The sequence below is a fragment of the Ambystoma mexicanum genome, chromosome 8 (genome assembly GCF_040938575.1).
Source record: "Ambystoma mexicanum isolate Mex_15411 chromosome 8, UKY_AmexF1_1, whole genome shotgun sequence".
Lineage (NCBI taxonomy): Eukaryota > Metazoa > Chordata > Amphibia > Caudata > Ambystomatidae > Ambystoma > Ambystoma mexicanum.
The window spans coordinates 1,248,487,558-1,248,512,826 of NC_090929.1; the positions used below are offsets into that span (position 1 = coordinate 1,248,487,558).

At 42.8% G+C, this 25,269-nt stretch overlaps 1 protein-coding gene across 4 annotated transcripts in view; it reads right to left on the bottom strand.

Moving 5' to 3' along the window:
- Nucleotides 1-25,269, bottom strand: part of EXOC6 (exocyst complex component 6) — a 2,769,442-nt gene that overhangs the window by 655,372 nt on the left and 2,088,801 nt on the right. For 3 of the 4 annotated variants that reach the window (XM_069611363.1, XM_069611364.1, XM_069611366.1), the window contains exon 19: nucleotides 22,039-22,068. The exons of the other annotated variant lie outside the window; for it this stretch is intronic. In XM_069611363.1, coding sequence (XP_069467464.1) covers nucleotides 22,039-22,068 — 30 coding nt within the window. The remainder of the gene's footprint in view (nucleotides 1-22,038; nucleotides 22,069-25,269) is intronic. 4 annotated transcript variants of the gene reach the window in all.

The following is a 25,269-nucleotide window of genomic DNA, read 5'->3' on the forward strand; positions in this document are numbered from 1 at the left end:
AAACAGAGATGACAGCCAAGGCCACAAACAAAGCTGGTAGATAAGACCTCAGGTCTGTATTCAAAGGGGAGTAACCTCTTTAAAACGGGAACATAGAGGTTCGCCCATCACGTAATTTACCACCATGTAAGGTGTCGAGGTTGGAAGAGTAAATATCTGACCAATGAAATCATGTTCTTCTTATGGATTAGTGTAGTAGAATGCCAACCAATAGCATATTTGTATTATCTGTAGAGGGTTTACCCTAGGAGGGTTTATGAGTTGTAGAAGGACCAATTAAAAGGGGTTCACTTATAGATAACTAAATGGCCCATATTCTACTACCGAATCATGTACGGGAATACAAGTTTGTGATTGTAGTAACAATGACGTCAATTGCAACAATTTCGTCTGTTAAAAGATGTTGTTCCTAACGCCATTCTGAGATTGTCCGTCGTACACTCTCCCAGTGCTCATCTGTTTTGGAATAAAGCTGGATTTTCCCAGGTACTTGCAGTTACTCCATTATTGATTATTTTTCTCTTATTTGTATCATTGGGCCCATCTTAACGCCACCAATCGCTTGGCTGCTTGCTCCAACTTCTGCGCTGCCGCTCCTCTCTATCCCTTCCATGTGGAGGATGGAGCTGGCCTTCTCCTCCCATGGAGTCAGGGCGAGGGGTTCCACAGTGCCTCCACCTGTGGCTGAGGTCTTTCCCTTGTGTTTAGCAATGAGGCTGCGGACCCTGGTCTTGAGGTCATTCAACGTCTTACTGCAGTCTTCACTTTCCCATGGGACAATGCCCACTGCCACGATCTTGTCACAGATGGTGGCCCAGATGGCAGCCTTCCTCTGGCCAGAGGTCCAGCGCCGTCTGCTCCCATACAGCTCCTCATCATGGCAGACAACCACATCTACCAGCACCTGGAGTTCAGCCTCGGTTAACTTTTGCTTCTGCAGCCTCATCTCTGGGACCTTAGCTTTCCCCTTTTCCTGTGACATGATTGTGGCAAGCCTTTTCTCTGGATAGCAAGAGGAAATGGGAGATTCAGAGTGGATTGTACCTTTCAAGATGGCCGCAAGGCTTCCTATTCCGGTGATGATGCAATTTCCACCGGCAGTAAATCTGCCAGCTGTAATTCTGCCAGTGGAATAGACCCGAATAGGACGGCGGTAACGGTAATTTCATCAAATCTGTCTGGAATTACCACCCCAAACCCATGTACGTCAGTAATTCCGCCAGCTGGAATTACTGTTACTGCCAATGGAGTGCTCACGGCGACTTGCAATGTGGCAGTAGTTCTGCCGGACACCACAGCGGTAATGAGTGGAATTACCACTGAACTTGTGATGAGGCCCTTTGTCTTTTGTTGTTCATGGTTTTCTTTGAACTCCACAGGCCAGGTATGGCTATGTTTTTATTAATTACTTATGGGGTTTTATTCACTTTGACATAGCTTTTCACTTCTCTTTCGCTTTTCCCTTTTACCACCACACAGACTTCACCCTGAAGAAGAACCAAATGCACTCTGAAATGCATTGGCCATTGATGCCTGCCTATGTATTAAAGATTTTTTCCACCAAATATGATTCATTACAGTTATCTTTTATGAAGTTTGTTAATGAAAGACATTTATACACTACTGTAATGTTCTTTCACACTGGATTAGTGGTTTTCACTATTCAACAGTGTGCAGTCGGCACTGCCGGCCAATCCCCTCAGTCCTTAGCATTCAGTTTATCACATCATCCGGTGCGTGGGTGATTAGCTGGCTTGTGCCTTGAACATTGTGAAATTGTTTATACAATTATTAGAAATGATCTCTACTATATTACTTTATACAAAAAGGGTCCCACCCCCCCACCTAGATTCCATCTGCGTGAGAACCACCACTTTCCACTTATATATAGACTTGTATGCACAACCGCAGTTGCCATCTTTGTTCCAGGATACCGGTAATGCGTTTAACTTATACCACAACATACCATGGTAACAAGATTCCTTGCTGGTGACAATGGATGTCACTTCATTATTATGACCTTTAGATTGTCTTGAATAAGGTATACATTTAATGAGAGATAGACCCTCTCAACGTAGAGAGCATTCAAACATTGCATAGAAATTACAAATTTCATACTGAACCATCACTCCTTGGTGCCAACTTTCATGATCAAATTAGATTTGCAGCCCCAGGAGCTAAATCTGCAACGTCATATGCCAACTTGATAATGGACATATAGGGTGTGAGGAGTCAGACATGGGAGGTGGACACATAGGTAATGTTTTATCACAAGATGCCATTCATTAAATAATAAAAAGGTGTGATGAATGCTCATCTTTCCCTAACCTACCAAGGAGTCCCCTGCCTGTCAAACTAATACTAAAAGGAAATTACTTGGTGTGCGAAATATCTGTCCCTCACACTAATACATACAACAAAAATCATACAGGTATTATTTGGTCAATTCAAAATACATGCAAATATAAAGAAAACAAGAATCCTTCTGATCAGCGTTGGATACCCTTCCCCTAGATCAATACAAAATATGTTAAAGGATAGTTCCGGGACTTTTTTTTTATTGTCCCTACGGTTCGGCCATGTGTTTTTAAGCATAAATCGCTAGATCGTAGAAAACTTTCCTATGGACCATACCCGACTTTTCGTCCATTAACGCACTCGAAATCTGCCGCCATTTTGTGATAATCCTATCATTTCCCCCCATCGCCCTGGCGGACCTGCGTTTGCGGCACTAAATCAAATCCCCCGCCCCTGAGCCTGACATCAGCAGACGCGTACCGCCCATTTCCAAACGCCAAAGCACGTTTCGTGTCAACAATCGCTGCGCCTCAGCTAATGAAGTGTCGCCATGGAAATGGCAGGACGCCTCTTTCCTCAATAAGTATAAACACACCGTTTCACAACACACAGCAGCAGATTTTCGATTCCATTACTCTCTCTGTGTTACTTTGAGTATTCTGTGACTCGTTTCTGTGCTCTGGTCAGCTACCTTCGCCGCTTCTAGGCCTTGTGAACACCTGTACCATCTCTGTAAATTATTTTACTTTCTTTACCACACAATGGCTACAATAATGCCGTATATGTACGAGCCCGAGTACAATGAGGAAGAACTACTGGAAAGGCAAGCACGCGGAAACGATGGGGATTCGGACGGCAGTTGGGAGGACCAGTCAACGGTTGAAGAGCCTGGACCATGTCGCATGGACGGCGTCTCCACCTGGTGCACGTGCAATAGGTGCGAGCTAATGCCAACTGAGGAGGAGAACTGCTGCTGCCGTGAAAATTCCGGGTGCTTGGCCTACATTTCGGAAGGCGAGCCAAGTCCGCAATGCATCACCGAGCTGCCAGAGTTCAGGGAAGCCTGCCTCTCACGGACCGTGTTGAGGATGATGATGGTGCTTATGCACGAACTTTGCGGCACTGTTCGTCCGCGTAATCCGAGTAACGAGTAAGTATACTCTGGTTGTGATGTCAGTGATGCCACTACTATTTCATGGTCGTCTCCCACATATAAAATTACATCTACATATCATTCGAACGCATGTAAATTGGTTCCATATTGTGCATTTTCTAGATCGAATTTTTTTCAAAGAAGAACGACATTTTTTACCTGAATCGACATTTATAAGAAAGCTTTGTCATTTTAATACAGTTTGCATCTTTCTTTTTCACAGGTGGTACAGGCTGGTGGACTATCGTTGCTTCACTTGGTGGCTTCACGGGAGGCTCGGACACCGCGTTCGGAGAGTAATACCTGCCTGTGCGGTACTTGCCATTAGACATTTCCCCAGCGACAGTGGACAATACCGCGGATTTTCCCTGGATGTGCTGCAACCGGAACTTTACAATGTGTAATGTTTATTATTTATGTTCAATTGAAATTAAGATCTAAAATAAAACCCAACATATATTTTAACACTGGTTGTTTTGATTTTTTAAATGAATCTAGTGTGTCTCCATTGAATAGTCTTCCTGTGCCTTGTCTTGTCACACCTCATGTCTCCGGCCAGCATCCTCCCTCACTCTGGCCGCCCACCTTCAATCCACATAACCGTTGAACCCATATGCAGCAGACATACATATGTTATTTTGCGGGTTGGCATCAATCCTCCCGGCCTTGCCTCCGCCCCCAAAAATACTTACCACACCACTTTGTTCAAGCGTTGGCAATAAAAGGCCGTTGGATTTTATTGATACAAAACATGGTTATAGGTAAATAATCAATATGGTTGATCATAATAAATCATCCTTTTGGGCACCGGGTACAGAGATGACCCCCTCTGGCCCGTGCCGCCTTGCCACCACAGGCCAGCCTGCTGCTGACTAACTGCCTAGGCATCGAGGGTCTCCAGGGTGACCTGCACCCATATATTCTCCTGGGAGGGTGAGGTATTTATAAACTCACCCCCCTGCCTTCCATGTACTAGATCCTGCAGCCTGCCTCTTACATGCAGTTAGATGGCCTCTCCTTGGTGAGGCCCTGCGGCAAACGAGTCTTGTCTGCACGACCACCGCCCCAATCCACCCCCCGCCCTATCAAAGGCATTTCGCCCCGGGGTACTTGGGCTGGCAAGTGGAGCTGTCAGGGAGCGATAAAGGCCAAGAGGTGCCAAAGACCATGTACACTTCAAAGTGGTCTATAGAGCATGGGTTGTTGTTCCCATGTCTACCTCCAGACCCCGTGTCTCCTGCCAAGCATCCCCCTCATGCTGGACGCCCCCCTGCAATCCACATAAGTTTGTCTCCATTTACGAGTCTTCCTGTGTCTTGTCTGCACGACCACCGCCCCAATCCACCCCCCCGCCCTATCAAAGGCATTTCGCCCCGGGGTACTTGGGCTGGCAAGTGGAGCTGTCAGGGAGCGATAAAGGCCAAGAGGTGCCAAAGACCATGTACACTTCAAAGTGGTCTATAGATCATGGGTTGTTGTTACCATGTCTACCTCCAGACCCCGTGTCTCCTGCCAAGCATCCCCCTCACGCTGGACGCCCCCCTGCAATCCACATAATGCCACGACATATTCACGTCATTCATTCACAAACACACCCCTGTTTCGAATTCTTTATAACCCACTTCAAATTTCTAATGAAAACTTCCTTGCGCTTTGCTAGTCAACCCGTGACGGTGCTGGTTATCTGCTCTTCGTCTCTGTGAACTTCCGTGACCACTTCGAGCAAACTCGTCAGTTTGCAACCTGTGAACTGCTCCCTGTTCTACATCAAGAAACTACTCTGATCCCTGCATCTAACTGTTTGTTCGTCAAGGTAAGGCCATGTACCATAATCATTTTGCGTCCAATTTCTTTTCGTTCAAGACAGTACATGCAAGGAACTAGTCACATGTTCTGAGTTTAGTGAAATTATTTTTCTATTTTTTTTAAAGTTATTCAAATACTTATCCGCATGTGAATAACGTGTATAGTTCCAAGAACCAAAACGAACCTTGCATTGAACCTTTTATGTGTCATTTTATTTTTTAACACATTGGTATTCATAGAGAATTGTTGATCTTTACTTTTCAGAACTTTCCACAATGCCTGCCTGTTCCATTGGCGGTTGCCCTTCGAAGACTCATAGTAAATCGGAAGGTACTATAATGCATGTTTTCCCTAAGACAATAGATCAGATAAGAGAATGGGTCCGATATTGCGGATATCCACCGTCTGAGCTTGAAAGTAGAGTCCTAGAAGTCTTTGCGGACAAGAGGGGTGATCGATACCGCATCTGCAGCAGGCACTTTACCTCTGACATGTACTCCACATCATTGCTAATAAAGAAGAACACACCGCGAGCGAAGCGAAAATTGCTCTCAACCGCTATTCCCACTCTATTCGTCCACATCCCTCCACTGGTGAGTCAAGTTTACGTATTTATCTCTCGGCCTTGGGGTAGTGTGTAGCATTAGCTAACAATAATTTCCCCATTTATGTATCCACTCAATATGAAGGCGGAAGATTCTCCATCCGTGTCGTTATTGCAGTCATCAGCCACTTCAAGCGCCTATCGGGTAATCTTACTTAGCTATTCTGCCACTGACTTGTTTTAGGCATGCAAATCAATAGTTTTAATTTATCGTGTGATTATTTTACCTAATGGTGCACCCTTGTACTCGTCCTCTAGTCTTTGTTTTCAGTTATAATTATTGTTATCCAAAATAATGCAAGTACTGTCTTTCAGGGAGATGCTGAGGAGTCCAAAGCATTGACGACAACCGTTGATGTCACTCAGATGCTCGAGGTACGTTTCCGGACAGTTCCATCGATGGAGATCATCAGATCTTGCATTCTTGTAGCGTGATTGTTACTCACAATGTTTCTTTCGTTTTTAGCCATTGATATGTCCTTCTGTCGTCGCCCTCCTATGTGTCTTCTTTTTTCAATATTGTGTTCATTACTAATGAAAGTCCTATGTTTCAGGGAGTCGATGGAGCATTAGTCCAAGAAGAAGGGGGAGCATGCAGTTACGGGTCGGCGCAACAGCTTGCAGAAGTTTGCACGCAGTTACATCGTCCCTTGATGTTCTTATGCATTTCGAGGTATGGATACTGACAGTTCGATCAAGCGAAATCATATGACGTGATTACATCCGCTATACTTCCTTCTTTATTAACGCAAGTACTATGTTTCAGGGAGATGGCGGAGCTTCTTCTAAAAGAACATCACCCCTATTAGTTGATGCAGATCTCTGGGTGGTGACACTTCCAACGATCGAGCAAATCGAATCATATTTAAATATCCATTATTTATTTTAGACAACTGATCATTTGTGCAGGTCTATTTAGATGAGCCGTTGACGCCTGCACAAAGTGTATGTTCTTTTTAACAAAATAGAAAACCATACTAATGCAATTACTGTGTTTCAGGGAGTTACTGAAGCATCATCTTCAATAATATCAAAAATGGAAGTCTATGAGGAGCCCGAGGTATGGATCTTGACAGTTCCATCTAACTAGATCAACAATGCGTGAATAATTGTCGTTTGAATGTTCTACACAAAGCGTTCATTCGTGTTTTGCTATTGAGATGTACGTGGGTATTGGTCCCCAAGTACATTTTGTGTTTTCAACATTATTATACATACTAATGAAAGTTCTATGTTTCAGGGAGTCGATGGAGCGTCAGTGCGTGATGGATGTGCTTATCATGAAAATATAGTCGTTGCAGCGCAAGAGGAAGTGGAGACATGCACACACGAGTCGGAGCAACAGCGTCCCGATGTTGAAGTTCGAGGCAAGAAAGTTTCAAAGAAAAGAAAGCAAAAGAAGGTTAGTGTCCTGGTCACTATATTATGTTGTTTTTCACTGTTAATAGTTCAATACTGTAAGTTGTGTTTAAACTGAACATCCCTTTTCCAATCTGTCCTCTAGTTGCGAGTGGGTGTACAAACTAGATCTACACAGACAGTGAAGCGAACGAGAGATGTTGCTTATCAAACCTTTTGGCAGGGACTTGAGACTGGAGATGCCTCGTGCCAATGGGAAGAATATGAAGTGACTGACAACGGAGCTATACCACATCCAGCCATTGATAGTGAATGTCCTCCTGGTAGTTCGGATGCAGTCGGAGATCAATTCACAGAATCCACACCCGCAAAAACTAAGACCGCAAGAAAGTTGAAGAAATTGTTTTATTCACCCATCGCCGGAGAAGGAACAGATGTTGCAATGGAAGAGAATGAAGTGGACGACAATGAAACACCATCAATATCACTGAACATAGCGGAAGACGATATCAGAGATTCTACCTTTCATGTGAGTGACATGTACTCAACGTTACAGGCCGAACCAGCTGGGATGCAGAGTGACAGTATAAGGAAAGAGGCCAAATTCATTGTATTCGATAGTTGTTTGATTGATATTATTATTCGGATGAAATGTGGGCATTCGGTTGGTGGGGAAGTATGTGGGGAGCCATTGATTAATGTGACTCGTGCAATTCGAGGCACTAACCTTAAAATACATGCCACCTGTACAAAATATCATCCTTTCTCATGGTCTGCACAACCCATGCTGGGGCAACTGCCAGCAGGCAATCTACTTTGTGCAGCGGCCGCACTTTTTAGTGGTTCAAGTTTTAAAAAGTTAGAGTCTTTCTTTCAGTTTGTGGGAATCCATTTCATTGCGAAAACTCAGTTCTACAAATACCAAACCGATTATCTATTTCCAGCCATTAGCGAAGCTTGGAGAATGGAAAAAATGTCTATTGATAGTACATTCGCGGGCAAACGGTTCAGGCTAGCCGGTGATGGACAGTGCGACAGCCCAGGATTTTCAGCCAAGTACTGCACCTACCACTTTCAGGACATGGAAAGTAAGAAAATTGTGAGTTTGGTGGTCGTGCAGGTGTCACAAAGTACATCCTCAGGGGCCATGGAGAAAGTTGGCTTTGTAGCATCATTGCAAGAACTACAATCGCGGGGAATGGTGATCGACCTGATAGCCACGGACAGACACGTTTCAATTGCCAAGACAATGAGAGAAGAGTACAAAAATATAAATCACCAATTTGACGTTTGGCATCTTGCAAAAACAATCAATAAAAAAATGTCAGCTGCAGCTAAAAAAAAAGATATGCAAGGTATTTCACAGTGGTCCAAGTCAATCAGCAACCATCTTTGGTGGAGCTCAAAAACATGTGGAGGGTCGTTGGAAATTCTACTGGAAAAATGGCGGTCAGTAATGCTACACTGTGGCAACGTCCACCGCTGGACCACAAACCAACATTTCCACAATTGTGAACATGGCCATTTGTCCACAGAGGAGGCACGGAAGAAGAAGTGGTTGATTCCTTCATCACCCACTCACAAAGCCATTGAAAAGATTGTATTTGATAAAACTATAACAAGAGATTTGAGGGGACTCACGGAATTCTGCCACACAGGAGATTTGGAGGTGTTCCACAATATGTGCCTAAAGTACAGGCCAAAACGATTGCATTTTGGCATGGAGGGCATGATAAATCGGACTCTTCTAGCGGTCTTGGCACATAACCATAATGTTGGCCGTCAACAAAGTAGGACAACCGGAACTTTAGGGACGCTTCGCTACAATAAGGCCTTCACTAAAAGAAGTAAACAATGGGTGATCAAACCAGTGTTTGAGGATATGCAATATGATTTTATTGAGAGACTTATTGTTGATGTCCTAGATAGGCACATACATGGAGTTGTGAACGAACCTGTGCAGGGGACAACTGCATTGCCACCCAACATTGCCTCTGTTCCATGTCCACCTAAAGAAGAGCTCATTGAGAAATACACATCACGGTTTAAATGATTGTAATTTGATTGTCTGTTCTCTCGAGTCTCCTCATGTCGCAGGCCCATTGAATATGTGTCGCTATGTATTGTGTAAATAAAAGTGATTGCTCAGTGTACATGCAATGTGTCTCTCCACCCTTGCCCCTCCCTTCACCGTGCAGTTGTGCGAACCACCCGGGCGTCACCTGTGACTTTGCTCTGGAGTCTCCTCATGTCGCAGGCCCATTGAATATGTGTAGCTATGTATTGTGTAAATAAAAGTGATTGCTCAGTGTACATGCAATGTGTCTATCCAACCTTGTTCATTTGCGCATTAAATTAAGCCAAACTGTAATATAAATTATTTTTCAAAAATGTATGGTTCTCTGGGTCTGCAAATGCAAATGCACGCAGACAAAATGCAAAGTTGGAGTGTAAATTTCAAGTCCTGTGAGATGGCCTTACACTGAATGTAGCTAACTAGGAATGTGTGCTCGTTCAAAGTGAAGGTCAGCTGCTTTGATTTTTTGCTCGGGTGCCGGAATGGCCCAGAACTCAGTATAAGGTTCTATTGTTATTTGACCTTGACAGGCCGGGACCATCCCGAAAGACTTCTTTTTGGGGGTGTGGTGCAATAACGTAAACGATAATGAATATAAATTCAGAAACGAAAGCCATTTCATGTTCGTTCATTAGAAGAAATAACGTCGGCATAGAAGGAGTGGTATTTCGGGGCTGCCCTACGCACAGACACAATGGAAAATGCAAATGTAATGTAAGTAACTCTTTAGATGAGTTTATACCGCAATTTAATTACTATACAGTAGCTTTAAAGACGGGTTAAGTTGTACTTGTTCGTTATATGTGGCATATTGTTTTGTACCGCGCACTATCTTGAGGAGAACCATCTCCTTTTACGGAAGCACCTCAAAACCTTCCTCTTTGCTTCTGCTTTCTCTCTCCCTCTCCCCTGCTACAACTGGTCCACTGTTTGCTACCTCGGTCCTGGGCCCTTCCACTCTCCACCTGCACTGCCTCCCTGTCAACCCCTGCACTGGGGGACTGTCTCAGTATCCTACAGCCCCCCCTTCCCAGCACTTGTTCTGCACTTACCTTGCACTCGCCACCAGCTGGCCCTATGTATTTATTATTTTATGCTACTTACCTTGTACTCCACTTCCCCCCTCCCCTTCCCCTTGCACTTTTACCTTCCCCCTACCCCTGCACTTGCGCAATCTGAATGACACCTGGCCTAGTAGGATCCCTGCCTCGCCACGCCTTGAAACACTTGTGTATAGGCGCGTTGCAAATGCCATATTATATCATATCAGTGACGAAGTGGTCCACTGGCGCTCAGGCGGCTCTGAAAAAGGCGGAGGAGAGGGGGTGGGTTACTGGAAATGACGTATAATACCCAGTTGCACTGTCCTAGCTATGAAATAATTTCCCGACCTAATATATATATTATATAATTTTAATAAAGATCTGATGGTGAGACTAATTTCATTTTTTATGTTTTTAAAACAGGTACATCGTTCATTATTGTCAGTGTCACGAGTACCAGACACCGCCGGATGGCTTTTTCTCCCGCCAGTTACTTCTCCGCGTGAACAACGTTACCACCCTGACCATTTTATGGGACGATCGCCAAGTACAAGTATGCCCTTACGCGGTACTAATGGCTAGATGCAACATACATACCGTTGTGGTGGCCTAGTGCCTCGTTGTTGGAACAGCCATGCGATTATCAGTGCGACCGAAGAGCTTATTTTATCGTAAACCAACACCCTGTGTACTGCACGCCTCAAGACGAACTATTTTGGATCGAGAGCAAAGAAAAATGCAAATCGCTGAATATTCTCTAAACATTTGATGTCAAATAAATGTACTTTACCAAATTTACAATCTTGCGGTTTGATTTAAAAGTACAGTTTCATATTCCGAATTGTGGTGCGCTGTGTTGTGAGCTGATCTGTGTTGGTTTCCGGGTTCTGTGTGGAGTCGCGTAGAAGACGCCTGGGCGCGTTTGCCTACGCAGCACAGTCACGTCACGGATAGAGGCGGGGAATATGAGTGTTTTGATAAAGTCTGTTTCAGGGGCGGGGGATATGATTTAGTGCCGCAAACGCAGGTCCGCCAGGGCGATGGGGGGAAATGATAGGATTATCACAAAATGGCGGCAGATTTCGAGTGCGTTAATGGACAAAAAGTCGGGTATGGTCCATAGGAAAGTTTTCTACGATCTACCGATTTATGCTTAAAAACACATGGCCGAACCGTAGGGACAATAAAAAAAAAGTCCCGGAACTATCCTTTAAACCCAACTTCAATTTCAGTAAAGTTATTTTCCCTGGCCAAGTCTAATTCCAGGAAGAATATACAGTTCTATGTATCCAATACGCCCTTCACTTGATAAGGTGACTTCCGTATGTCCACAAGGTTTCTCACTCTTATGACAATTATTACGGTTTCCACTTAACAAATCAAAAAGTCTCTTTCTTCATATATCAAATTGGAAATTCAATGACAGTTTTCTTTCTCAGGAGATCAAATCCGTTTTCACCACTTTAAATTTCTTCCTCAGAAACAATACCTTAAACAGGGTAGATCATTCAAAAGTTCTACTTTAGTTAGGATGGTTATGTAACAGTTCACAAAACACTTTGGTGGAACATCATTTTTTTCCACCTTCTACTCCAACCACAACAGTCTACCACATTTACAGCACTGCAACTTCTTTTCTTTCTGGTGCACTCGCCTGCTAGGCCTACCCACTATTTGTCCCTTTCCTGGTATACTCGCCTGCCAGGATAAAGCTCCTAGAACTACTACTCGTACTTTGTGGTAAGGCTAGTTTACAACTTTACACATTTAACTCCTTAGTGACAAAAGTTGAACCAAAAACATCTTTTGGTATAAGTCTTTTCACTTGTAACACAATCAGCTTATAACTTCTTTCATACACAAAATGACAATCATTCTTACAATTATTTGTTTGCCATTGGCAATGCAGGTTTTAATTTTCTCTCCCTTGATCCTTTCTTCAGGGAGGGCTTTTCTCCTGCTGTCTCTGACTTCTTTTCACACAACCTACTTGCTATAGACAATATGATTTACAACTTCTATGTTTGGTGCTTTCAATCTACCTTGATATCTCTTGGCTTTGGCAATGCAGAAAACAAGATCCCTTATTTGGATATCCCTCTTTGGGAAAAGTGTACTCCTTTTGTTTTACATTTGCCCTTCTTTGGCTTGGGCAATGCTGGTTATAGTGTTTTCTTATTGGGCATCTCCTTTCATATAAGTAATTCACTTTGTCTCAGGATTGTCCCCTTTTTGATTTTGGCAATAGGAGTTAAAGTTTGCTTCTGTTCGCGTTTTCTCATTTAACTCGTTGCATTCACTTTGTATGACTAACTGTTCGGTATTCAAAATGAACTTTCTAGTATAGCAGTCGGTTGTGGAGCGCCACAGGGTTACCTCGATTAAGCCAACTAACCAGTTGATGCTGGCATTTCCTCTGGACCCACTTCCTCTGCATCACTGTTTGTAGGGTTGGTCCACCAGTTTGACAACTACGGTAAGTTTCGAGCAGGCTGCACTGTCTGTCAATGGAGCTCCCTCTGCTCCACACGAGCTCTGGTGCAATCCGTATGCCAGAGTGAGATGTAGGACGCAGAGAGTACTTCTCTCTCTCAGGACAACTGGTCTCAGCACACACTTCCGGCTGTGCATCCTGTGCATCTCTTGGGCACCACAAATTCAGGCACAGTCTCCTGAAGGTGTCTCGCTTTTGGTACAGCGGCGACACCGTCCTCTGCCTCACTTTGCTTCTGATACTCCTGCTGCCTCCCTTTACCCGCATCTGAAGGTCCTTTAAATATTTAAAGGTCCCACTCAGGTGTGGGATATTACAACCACTGGACCGCATACCACAGTCTGGTAACTCCGGACTCCTCTTCCACGTCCCAGTACTAAGAGCATTATGGGACTGGAAGTCCATAATGTTCTTAGTTGAATTAACATGAAAATCTTCACTATCTTTTAATTAATTGTGTTCAAAGGATTCTGACCCATGTATAATGGAAGGTATTAAGAGAATTAAGGTTTATTTCTTAGGTTTATAAACAGATCCCCATGTAGAATCAATACTACTATAAGTAGTAACATCCTTTCCATATGCATAAATACCTTGTAAAAGTCTGGGACAAGTATGGGACAAGTCTGGGAGCGGAGCCCCTACAGTGACAATATGCCATTAAATATTCAGGCATTAGAAAACCTTCATCCTCACATGAATATTGCATCTTCCCTGACAGAGTCAACATATTCCCTTGATAGCCTTCTCCCTGATACCACCTCCAGGGTTAGGATCAGGTAGTTTCTTCCTTTCCCTGGTGTGAAAAACCTAAGGGTCTTTCCTGGCCCGCTCCCCGGGGATCTTCTACACAGGTGGGCAGGGGAGGGCCATCATTTTTGGATCCCGACCCTGGGTGCGGCCAAGCGAGGGAGGATCACATGGGTAGAGGTCCCTCAGGGATTGCGGAGGGAATACCAGAGGGTGACGCATGGTATACCCCCCCTTCCCTGACAGTGACCTACCCAGCCCCTCCCCCCCAGCTTTCATAGGATGTATTAAGGCACACAATCTCCTTTTCTTCATGTGTCATTCAAGTACTGCGACTAAGAAGATGAATTCAAGAAGAGTACAGATTTCATATGAGAAACAACACTATGGTACTGGGACGAATAAGATGCAGATAAAGGCATATCTTCATAGGACATGTCCCACTAACAGAGCCAAGCAGGGTCAGGCAATTGAAATCAACTATGCCCACCTGCAGCCTATCAAGTCTTCAGGCGAGTATAAAAAGAATACTAGCAATCAGCAGAGAGTACAAGTTAGGAGGAGAGCTGAGGAGCCGTGGCTGCCCAGGACCAGCTAGGAGAAACAGGGATGCCGAAACGCCAAGGGTCTATGCGAGGAAGCATCCGGTAGAAGCGTGGCTAACGGCCCATGCCTCCAGCAAAGAAGAGAAGTCCAAAGAAGCTGGGAAGCGTGCTGATCCCTTGTTACATTGGTGAAGTGAAATGCTTATTACCCTGGGCCAAGATGGGAGCGCCGTAGTGTCTGAGCAGCAGTTGAGAAGACCCTGACCTCAGATAGCAAAGACGTTAACCCAAGAACAAAGGAAAAACAACGGGTGGGGGAAGCGCAGTGAGAGCCCAGCGTGTATTGATGTAAGCGAGCAAGATACAACGTTGCAGCATGAACACGTAAGACTGGAGATGCATCGGGTGAAATTGACAAATGGAATTACAAAGATACATAGTGGCAGAGTGTATGATTACACATTCTCGAATGACTCTGTGTAAAGAAAGGAAGTGTCTGCAAAGACGGAAGCTGTGCATGGGCATGAAAAGAGAGCAAAATAGAGATCATAAAAAGAGGGAGCTGTGTGCGAAATGAAGTGGGAGCAAAATTCCAAAAACGGATAGAAAAGTCTTGACATTATACAAAGTGTGTTGGGAAAGCATTGCGGTGGCCACAAGGCGGGAGATTGATCCAGGCTGGCCGCAGAGACCCCAGTATAAGGAAAAGAGAACTCGATTAAGGATAAGGCACCTGGTTGTGCGACCTCTAAAGGGTGGATCGTGCAGTCTGACAACTGCGCCACGACCAGGGGAGCCCAGTTGAAAGCAAGGAGCTGCATAAACCTATAAAGGAAAAACTAAAAGGACTTTGTTCAGAATGTGGAAGGGAGTCCCAAAAGAAGCCAAGTGAACTGTGATGTTAACAAATGGAATTTTTGGGAGATTAACCTTTTGTGTTAACAATTAAAGCAGTTGAACAGGGGTAACCACAAGGATCTAAGCTTGGGCAAGGAAAGTCTAAGAGACCTATTGAAGAAGTGTGAACCAAAGGGCTTCTAGGTTCTTGGAAAGGAGACCTGGAGAAGCCTAAAGAACGTGCCAGGAAAAGGTACAGTGAACTTTTGTGCCAAGTGAACTTTGTGCCAAGTGAATCTTTCTTTGTCAAGTGAAACCTGAGAGACTTGTGGAACCTTATAATCCTGAGTGCCTTCAACTTGTGGAAGGGAGCTGCAGAAAGGTTCCATTGTCACATCAACTTTACTTTGAATACTATTGAGTTGGCCATATCCCATACACCCTATTATTCGGTACACTTGAGGACAAGCATAGGTTTTGACAGACTGTATTTTGTTTTGGACTGACAGACTTAGACTTCCATTAGTTTTCTTTCCGTTAGGGAACATTCCCATCTTGGAGTTAGGGCAAGTTAGGCGTTATACCACCCTGACCATTGAGAATAACGGTTTTCAAACTGTGTTTCACTTGTCTGTGTCGTCTCTTGATACCATGCCTGTCTCACACTGACCACATGGGAGGAGACTGTAGGCTGGGATTATTGGATGACTCTGCAGGATTCATCACACAGGGCAGACCAAACTTTGGGATGTAAATGGTAACAAATGGAAGATGAAGATAACAATTTGGTAACATAGACAACCGTTTCTTAATATGTAAAAGAGTATTTAAGGCTCTGAAACAATTACATTTATTTATGAAAACCAATGATTTAAATGTTGCTTTCACTTTGACCTGCGATAAATAGTCAATTGAATGTTTACATCTTAAAATCAATATAGTGAACAATAAAGTCGAGGCAACTATATTCAGAAAAGAACTATCTGATATCTCAATTTTTTATGCCATTTTGCCACTCACCCTGAGTAAAATAAATAATGATCATATTGAGCGATAAATAAATGTTCCCAATGCTTCCAACAAAGATGTAATGGTAAGCCCAGGATCAACTATGCATTGAGTAGAAAAAATGTATTTATTTGTTTGTTACTTGTAATTTACACTATATATAGACATTACATGTCTAGTTACTGATAGCACAATCTATATTTACAAATTCATATCCAACAAGGTTAACTACCTATGGGACCAGGACCGAAATGAAAATCCTTCTTTCTTTTTCAAAGACATTGGCATCTCTTGAGAAAGTATGACACACTCCATAAATGCCCCAATAACAAGCAGTGTCTGGTACAAGAGGGCCATATTTGTAAGGGACAAAGAACTAGCAGCCATTTCCTATAGCCCAAGTGAACAACTAATTACCTACCACATGGTAGTAATACATAATAAAGACAAGAACTATCAGGTGGCACAACAATTTAACTATTGCCATCATTGGCCCCAATCTGGGTTTATATATATTGGAGTAAATATAGGTGGGGCAATATCAGAAATGGCAATCAAGAACTAACTTTGTGTCTTGCATTTCGGTGGGCAGATGAATATGGAGTTTTAGAATTAGTACTATTTTCATGTTGCAGTCTGTGTTTTACATTTCACAGAAGAGAGCTCAATATCTTGAGTTCCTTCATAAACCACTTATTCATTTTATTGTTTTTTGAGACTTTAGTCAATGACCCTGCAGAGCTAGTTCATCAGTTGCTGTTGTTTCAATGTCAAGGAGTTTATCTAATATTGCAGACATATATGTTTGTGTCATTTTACATTGCTGTGGATAATGGCAATTAAATGCAGTTGTCAGTGATAACAGTGTAACTGCTTTCCAAGGGCGAGTCGTTATATTATTATGTTGTCTGGTGATGGTCTTGTTCTTTATGGATATCAATGTAGGAAAACTGAATGTTATGCCACAATGGCCAGACCAGCCAAGAGGCAATATTTCCTTAGCTACTGCCTGATAATCAGTAGAACAAAATATATGATCCAAGATGAGGCCATGAGTTTCAGTTAGAGTCTGGATCAGAGTAGTGAAGCCCAAATGGGCACAAACTGGTGGATGATTGCTGAAATCATGAATTGAAATCTTCTAAAATAATCAAATACAATAGATTTACATAAGAGAAACACTAAACAACTTAATTATTCATACAATTAGCAGGGAGGTCAGACTAGGAGAAACCTCTGCGCAGGCATATCCTGCGCACTTCATTCCACCAGCAATGCCTCAAATGACTCAAAGAAGGGGGCATTTCATTTTTGGCACACTATATAGTTTTTTGAAGGATGACTAGTACTCCACCAACTCTACATTTTTTAGATAATTTTGTACTAGGGAGGAACCAGGTCCCGTACAATATGATTTGTAGGGTCACGTAACCAAGATACAGTAATGTAGCAAATATATATGCACTATGCATTAATGAATTAAGAATTCATAATTTGGTGAAAAGTGACTTTAGGGCATTTCTCGCTCTTGCTGATGCAGATCTTTGCAATAAGAGCTATGAATTCCTAAGGGCTGACACGTCACAATATGGGCTTAAAAAAGTTTGTACACCATACACAAAGAAATGCATGTTTTATTTATTAAGGTTGTGTATACCTTTGTTTACTCTGTTTACAGTGGGGGCATTGAGCAATTCTGTATAATAATCATGAAACTGTAAATAGAATAGTGCACCTTTAGCAAACATGAATGATAGGATATGCAGTCCTATTTCTCTATTGGAGAAGACAGCATTTTTAAATGGTGGGGGTCATTGTTCCATGACACAGAAGGCAGCAAAACGTTGTATTTAACAACTGTAGGTGGGGGATTTTCTCTCTCTTTCATGAATCAGCAGGTTTAAAGAATTCCAGACAGTAGCCTATGTTGGTGTATCCCATGTATGTTGCATTGACGCATACAGTATAAAGCAAAATCACCTTACAACAAATTTAAAAAAGTTAGAGCCTTGTGACTAGTGTCCTTGTCAAGTGTGGACATGAAGGTGTAACAGACAAATCCCCACTTATGTGTGTGTATGCGTTTATGTGTGTGCACGTTATGCTTTTGCTACCGTGAAACGCTGGCTATTATTATGCTGCTTGATGTTTTACATCAGCTGCATTCATGAATACTCCGGATAAAATGAAACCATGGGGTATACTTGAAGTCTTGTTTTGCAGCATGAGAGTGCAGGGTACATTGCAAAGAGTGTATACTGTTGATGAGTTAAGGTTATTTGAAATTTTACAAAGGAAACTGAAAAATCATTTTCCAATGTAACCTTCACCTCACCCACTTAACTTCACCACATTCGACTAACCTTAAGTTAGAATACATTAGCACATAAATGCCATATTTGGTAAAGTTTCTTGAAGTTGAAAATTGTGTCAGGAAAGGGTTATTCACTTTTCAAAATGTCAAAATGTATGCATGATCTATGCTTTGGCTGTGTACATAACAATGAAAAAGACAAAGTTGTACATAAATGAAATATCCATGTGCAGAACATAACCACATACAAACATCATACCAATACCGTCTTCATACAATCTGGGCAAGTAAAGAACATGTGGAAAAAAACACACCTAGAAAGAGATGTGGACACCGTAACAAGCATCTACAAAACAGAATTATCACACATCATTACAGTCATCTCGCAATCCTGGCATGTGCACAACATGTAGAAAACACACACAGATATACACATCACTTCACCACATATACTATCTTATGAAACTTTGACAGAACCATACTAGAGGAGGGTGGTCCACCAGCTAGACCCAGAACCTTACCATAAAATATTGCAAGGTCGCTTGGTGGTATGCATTCCATCAAGACATTCTATACATAACCATTAAGTAAGCAGTAGATCGGCTGGCAGCAATGGAGTCCCTACTCTGGAGGAGAAGCAGAAGCACTAGAAAAGAAAACTAGATGGTCCACAGTACATAGGAGGCCTGCAGACCGCTCTACAAATGTACTGGTTGCAAACATTTGACTGTCTAAAGATACCAATTGAGAACACCCAGGGAACAGGGATTACTCTGAGAAAGCATTTCAAGACCAATTTCACTAAATGATTACGCATACGCTGCAACCAGTTTACAACTCCTAGATTTGATACACTTGAATGGCTTAATCAGAAAGCTAATGTTGATGCCCTGACCATCTCCATTTATCAGAGTATCTTACATACCAAAGCTAATTATTTACCAAATTTTCCATCTGAACCACGTTTCCAAGATTCCCCAATATATAAAAGTGAACCACTGCCACAATCCAATGTTGTCGACAAAATATAAATCAGCTGTAGAAGTACACGGCATCACATGTGAAAAATTAGAGTCAAATGGGAGAACTAAATAGGGCACCCACTTTCAGATGATGATGAAGCGCTGCATATCAACAGACCAAAGCAGCATCCCTGAACTGTAACCATTGATTAACGCATTATAAATATCTCTACCAGTACACTATACGCCACTAAAGTTACAACTACGTATCTGGTAAGTTGAGTGGAAATTGAACAATGTGGTGCCCCAAAAGCAGATTTCATACATGTGGTCTGGTAGTGACTGCCAATTCAATAATTCTGGGTGGAAGACACTGAATACATTGAACAAATAGCAGATGAATACCTACTGAGCACACTGGAAGTGTGGCATTTAGTTTTTTTGTATAGATAGGGGGGCATCTTAAGAATTTGGCCTCATTAATTGCTTGATGAGCAATAGATAGTTTGTGGTTCTGCAGTTACCATTCAACACCACGAGCGTGACTTTCAGAATGTTCACACCACAGCATTTGCTACTTCCTCCTGCACGCAAGCTGGATGACACTTGGTCAGACTTGAGACAAGGGGGGTCATTCTGAGTTTGGAGGCAGCCATGGTGCTATTAGCACCATGGCTGCCTCCAAACCCGGGTCCGGGTTTGGGTTCTCTGAATGGCGACTTACCGGGTCATTCCAACCTTGGAGGACCCGGTAAGTTCCCATTCAGAAAACCATTCCCCATTCCCATTCGAGCACCCATAGGGCTCAATGGGAATGGGGAAGGAGCAAATAACGGTCCCACTAATAGCGGGCCCGTTATTTGCTCCCTGGTCCCATAACGGGTCCCTCTAAGAACGGCTGGTTAGACCAGCCGTTCCTGGTGGGACCCGCTAAGGGACCTCGGAATGCGGTGGTAGGGGGTTAACGGCACCGGCATCCTTACCGATGCCGTTAACCCCCTACCGTCATACTTCGAATGAGGCCCAATAATTGTTAAAAATCTCAAAGTACCTCTACTGTTGAGCTCATTATGGTGTACACAATATATTTGAATGCTGAATGGTCACACACTTATACATGGCATCTTCTCTGCAACGTGATTTTGCTGCTCAATTATCTTATGTGTTACTTACATTTTGTCTCATCTCCTTTGCTGTTTTGTATATTTCTAAAAAATAAATACAAAAGTGAATCTTCTGAAGTAGTGTTGTAGTGTGAGGTAAAGTTTACTCTGCATTCAGATCGACTTGGTGTTAGGGAAAATGATTAATCTGACAATTTGCACCTCAACGTTGGCATTTCCCACTTTTAAAGTCTATTCTTATTGTCTTGTATTTACACACACATATGTATATATTTTACACATACATACATAAACATATACAAAATAACTTTCCAAACTTAAGTCTAAGGTGGCCAGATTTTCTCTGCTGAGTGTTTTGACAATGCATCAAATGTAGCCAAAGCTATTCGTGTTCCAAAGATGCCTTATTATAGCAAATGCCAAACTGGCCCCTTTTGGAAGGAAGAATCTGATGAGGTCATCACTCCTTTCCGAGAGGTAGCCTCTCCTCATTCAGCCAGGGGGTGGAAGCCACTATCTGATTCTGACCCTGGGGGTGGCCTTTTGAGGGAGAACCACATAGGGGGAGGTGACCCTCAGGGAGCGAAACCATTGGGTGAGACATATTCCTGGCCCCTAACTGGAAGGAGGAAGGCAAATTCCCTACGGCTTGAATCAAACACTGAGTTTCATAAGTCCCTGTATTTGGGGAGATACAAATACACCAGTGATAAGAGGAACTTTGGAAAAATGCATATACCCTCAGATTTTGAAAGTGAATGAACATATGAGAAAACCTTTCAGGAGAGTATACCAGGTGTTTGCGAGTCTGGGACCCCCACCCAAATTGTATCAAACAACTATATGAGAGAACCTGGTAGGAGTGCATACAAGGTATTTTGTGAGTCAGAGTATCCAAAGGAAGATTCATGCCCTTAGGATTTTGAATTGCATATGTGGTGTTTGAAAAGAGAATCCCAAGGAATTGCATTGAATGTGGAAAAGACATGGGGAAGGGAGTCATTTGCCCTGAAGTGAATTGCAACACCAAGAGCAGGGGGTTATCCTCTTTGGCTACGAAGAACTTGGTTATGTTTTTGAAGTTTGGTTTTCGTGTAGAGAAACCTGGGGAAGGGAGTCATTCCCTGGAACTGTGAAATGAGCTTGAACATTTGTGTACTTTTCAAGCCAAAGACCATAACCTTGACACTTACTTTTAGAGTGGGAGGGCTAGGACAGGCTTTTTGAAACCAAAAATGTTTGCTTTGGACATCTTGACCCAGGACAGGACCGTTAGTTCTTGGATGAGGTAGGGAAATACCTCCTAAATTAGGGACAGTGGGGCATTTTCCAACCCCTTTATTATTTAATAAAGATTTATACCAATCACCATGAGTCCTCTGTCTGTGTCTCATTCCTGGTTCCTCGCACATTGTATGTACTTATTGGTTTGACACGTTACTCATAACTTCAGAATAATTTGTTTCCTTGTAAACATTATCTGTGGGCCAGAATAAACTTCAAACTAAATAATGTTGCTATATTTCTGCCGACAAATATAAAACCTGTCTCCATCAGTATCATGGAAAAATAATGTTGACAAATAAAACTGAAGCAATAAGCCTGCAGGCAGTTCATAGTTTTTCTAAGGACATGCTATGTTTCTCTAGCTTGCATCTACTTACCGACATAGCAGCATGGTCATTGTTGTTATTCTGAGAAGGAAACCAGCAAAGCAATCAAAATACAAAATTACAGAGAAAAATAAATGTTGGCAGAGACAATTGGAATGAAATACTTAACAATGAACAACGAGTCTGCCCGCAACCTTTGAAACACTTGTCTGCTTAATATGCTCTTGACTTACCCATTTATCTGTTTTATTATTTTTCAGTATTTTTACAAAAGGCAACTTTATCTGGAAGAGGTTTTAGAAGTCTTGGTAGTTCCACTCTTATTTCAGAAATACACTCACACTAAAATGCAGGCTTTAAAACTTAACAAAACACTGCAACAAAATAAATGTGTTAAATATTTTATTCCCCAACTCAGACAGGCTTGCTGTGATTTGAGATGAATGGCAATTTCTGTAACCATTTTCAATTTTAAAACTTCACTAAACTCACATTCAATGTAGTACAAACAGCAAAAATAATGTGCAATATCACATTTTGGTTATTTGATTTTTCAGTAAATACTTTGTTTTACACGCAAGACATTATGATTTTCACTCAAATAATTTTGACTGCCAATAACATTGCAACAGTGTACTGCTGCGTGTTTCACATTGCAATGATTTTGCAAGGCGAAATTATAGTTTACTTGAAATAAGGCCCCGTAGAGGAAAGAGATCAGATGGAAGGCAATTCTAACAAACTAGCTATAGAGAATAATTTTATGGTGCAAACCTATGTCGTCCTTGCAGAGCAATTCATCACCGAAAATGTTTAGAAAGAGAACATTAAATTGCTGGTTCATAAGTAATTGAATGCGACAGAAAAAGGGCACAACCACCGATCACCTAATGTGATTCGCGGTTTGGCACCAAATACTGAGGGAGTATTCGCTTCTGTGGCGGGTCAACCCTGTAGATAACAGCCCGCTGCTCAAGTAAAGGGCCCAAGCGCAGCTAGAACCCCTTAACGAGTGTGGCGGGCCGATACCTACCCCGCCACCGAGGGGCATATCGCAATTAGCACCTGTGTAGGTCCCTACACGGGTGCTTATATTTTCTTAATAAAAGAAAGAAACCATCCCTTTATCCCACAGCCTGGCGCCGGACAGTTGTTGGCATGGAAGTCCGCTTACAATGTTGATGACATCATCAACATTGAAGATGGACTGCCTGGCTGAGAGCACTGTGCAGCATCATGCAGTGCGATAAAGGTACGTTGTTTTTTTTTCATTCCGAAAAAAAAAGAAGACACCATTAGCACCCGTGTAGGGAGCTACATGGGTGCTAAAGTGAAGGGGGAGCAGGGAAGCGAAGGGATGCGCCCGACACCAATGAAACTGCTTGGAAGGTGGGCTTTCCGTAGTGAATATAGCCAGTGTTCCGAGCATCCTCATTGGTGAACTGCGCCCCCAAGGGTGCTAATGACATTTATAACTGGAACATAAAAGTATGTTTTTGGTGCTGTGAGGCAATGAAGGGGAGAAGAGGTGATGAAGGGATAATGTTAGGTGATGGCAGACATGGACAAACATTTTGGAAGTGGTATAACAGCTTTATTAATTGTTATTAGAACAGGACACAAAAGATATTTCAACAATATTTCACTAATTAGTCTAAACATCATTTGAAACAAACTATACATTAAAAAGCCACATTAAAGTGTTTGACAATTCTTTTGAATATAATGCACATCATGACATCCTTCATGCAAAAGTACAAAATATTTACACAGTTGTCACATTTCAGAGAAACCGGGATTATGGAATACATAGCTTTCGTTTGCCTGTTGTGACAGGTGTGATGAATCAGAGGTGATTCCCACAGAAATCCTGGCCTTGGACCCTTCCCATATGGCCAGGGAAAGGCAGACGCTTCCTGATCCATGAACCTGGGGGTGTTGTTCTGTGGGCGGATCACATGGGAGCGGGGGTCAGAGACAGGTCAGGAAGAGTGGGATAATACCATTGCCAACTTTCCAAAAGACCCTAAACGATTAATGTCGTATTTTAAAAAGTAGATTGTAGAAGAAACAGCTAATTGTAACATTGGGGACTTCAAGTCCCACAATGCCCAAAGTACTGGGACTAGGAAGAGGGATATGGAGGCATTAGATCATGCGGTGCAGTCTAATGATTTCAATGACCCACACCTGAGAGGGACTAAGGAATATAAAGGGCCACCTCAGGTGCAGGCCATGAGTTGCAGTTGTTGGAGTGGCAGTAGTAAGAGAAGAAGCAGAGAGTGGAGTACTGTGCGTGACTTCACGTTGCTGCTGCAGCAGCCGAGACTTGGGAGCAGCAGAAAAGCTGGAACCACCGCAAACTGGGAAGTGGATGCCTGCTTGGAGAGGGTCTCTGCCCTCAAGCACTGTGTCTGTCTTCCCCCTGAAGATCTCATATGCAGAGGCTGCGTTGCGTGCAGCATTAGTTTTGAATGCTTTCGCCAAAGTGAAGAGTCCCCCTGGGGCAGGCGAGCACCAAAGCACTTCTGGAGAGAAATTCGCTCTTTCCCTGGCTGACACGAACTGCAGGGAGCAGGAGAAAACAACCTACTATGGAGTGGGAAGCTGAGAACACGAAGGCAGCAGAGCGAGCAGATGCGTAGGCAGCACCTGGTGAGTTCACTAGTTGACTGTGACCCCGGAGCGCTCCATGATCGCCCATCGGCCCATTTCACTAATTTTGAATACTGAACTAATGGTAAGAGGCAGAAGTGGAATATTGGTTGTACCAAAATAATGCTTATCAATTAAGGTGGCAGAATAGGAACATTGGAGGCAATTGTAATTCTAAAGATGATGAGATACACCATTGCCAAAGCCAAAAGAATGCAATGGTAAAAGACATATACAACAACCAATATTGCCCCACACCAAATAGGGCAGTTAAGAAGATCAATTGTAAATTCTATTTTCACCAAGAAGAAGAGACAATAATTAAGAAAGACCCAAACAAGCATTGCCCAGACCCAAGAAGATCAAGGGTGATAAAAGACCATTGTCAGCATTTGATTGATGTAAAAGTGGGGAAGCAAGTGTGGCAGAAGAGCTGCCCTGCTGATAGCCAGCTGGGGGCTACATTGAGCCACTTAGCAGAATTCCCATCCATAACCAAGCTGTGCTTCTGCAGTCAACAGCAAAATGGCTGTGCTGGCTCCTTAGAGCACAATTGTATCAAAACTGCGTTTGGCAGCAACAAAAGGATGGCTGCACCATCTTGCCAAACACCTATTGGGCGATTTG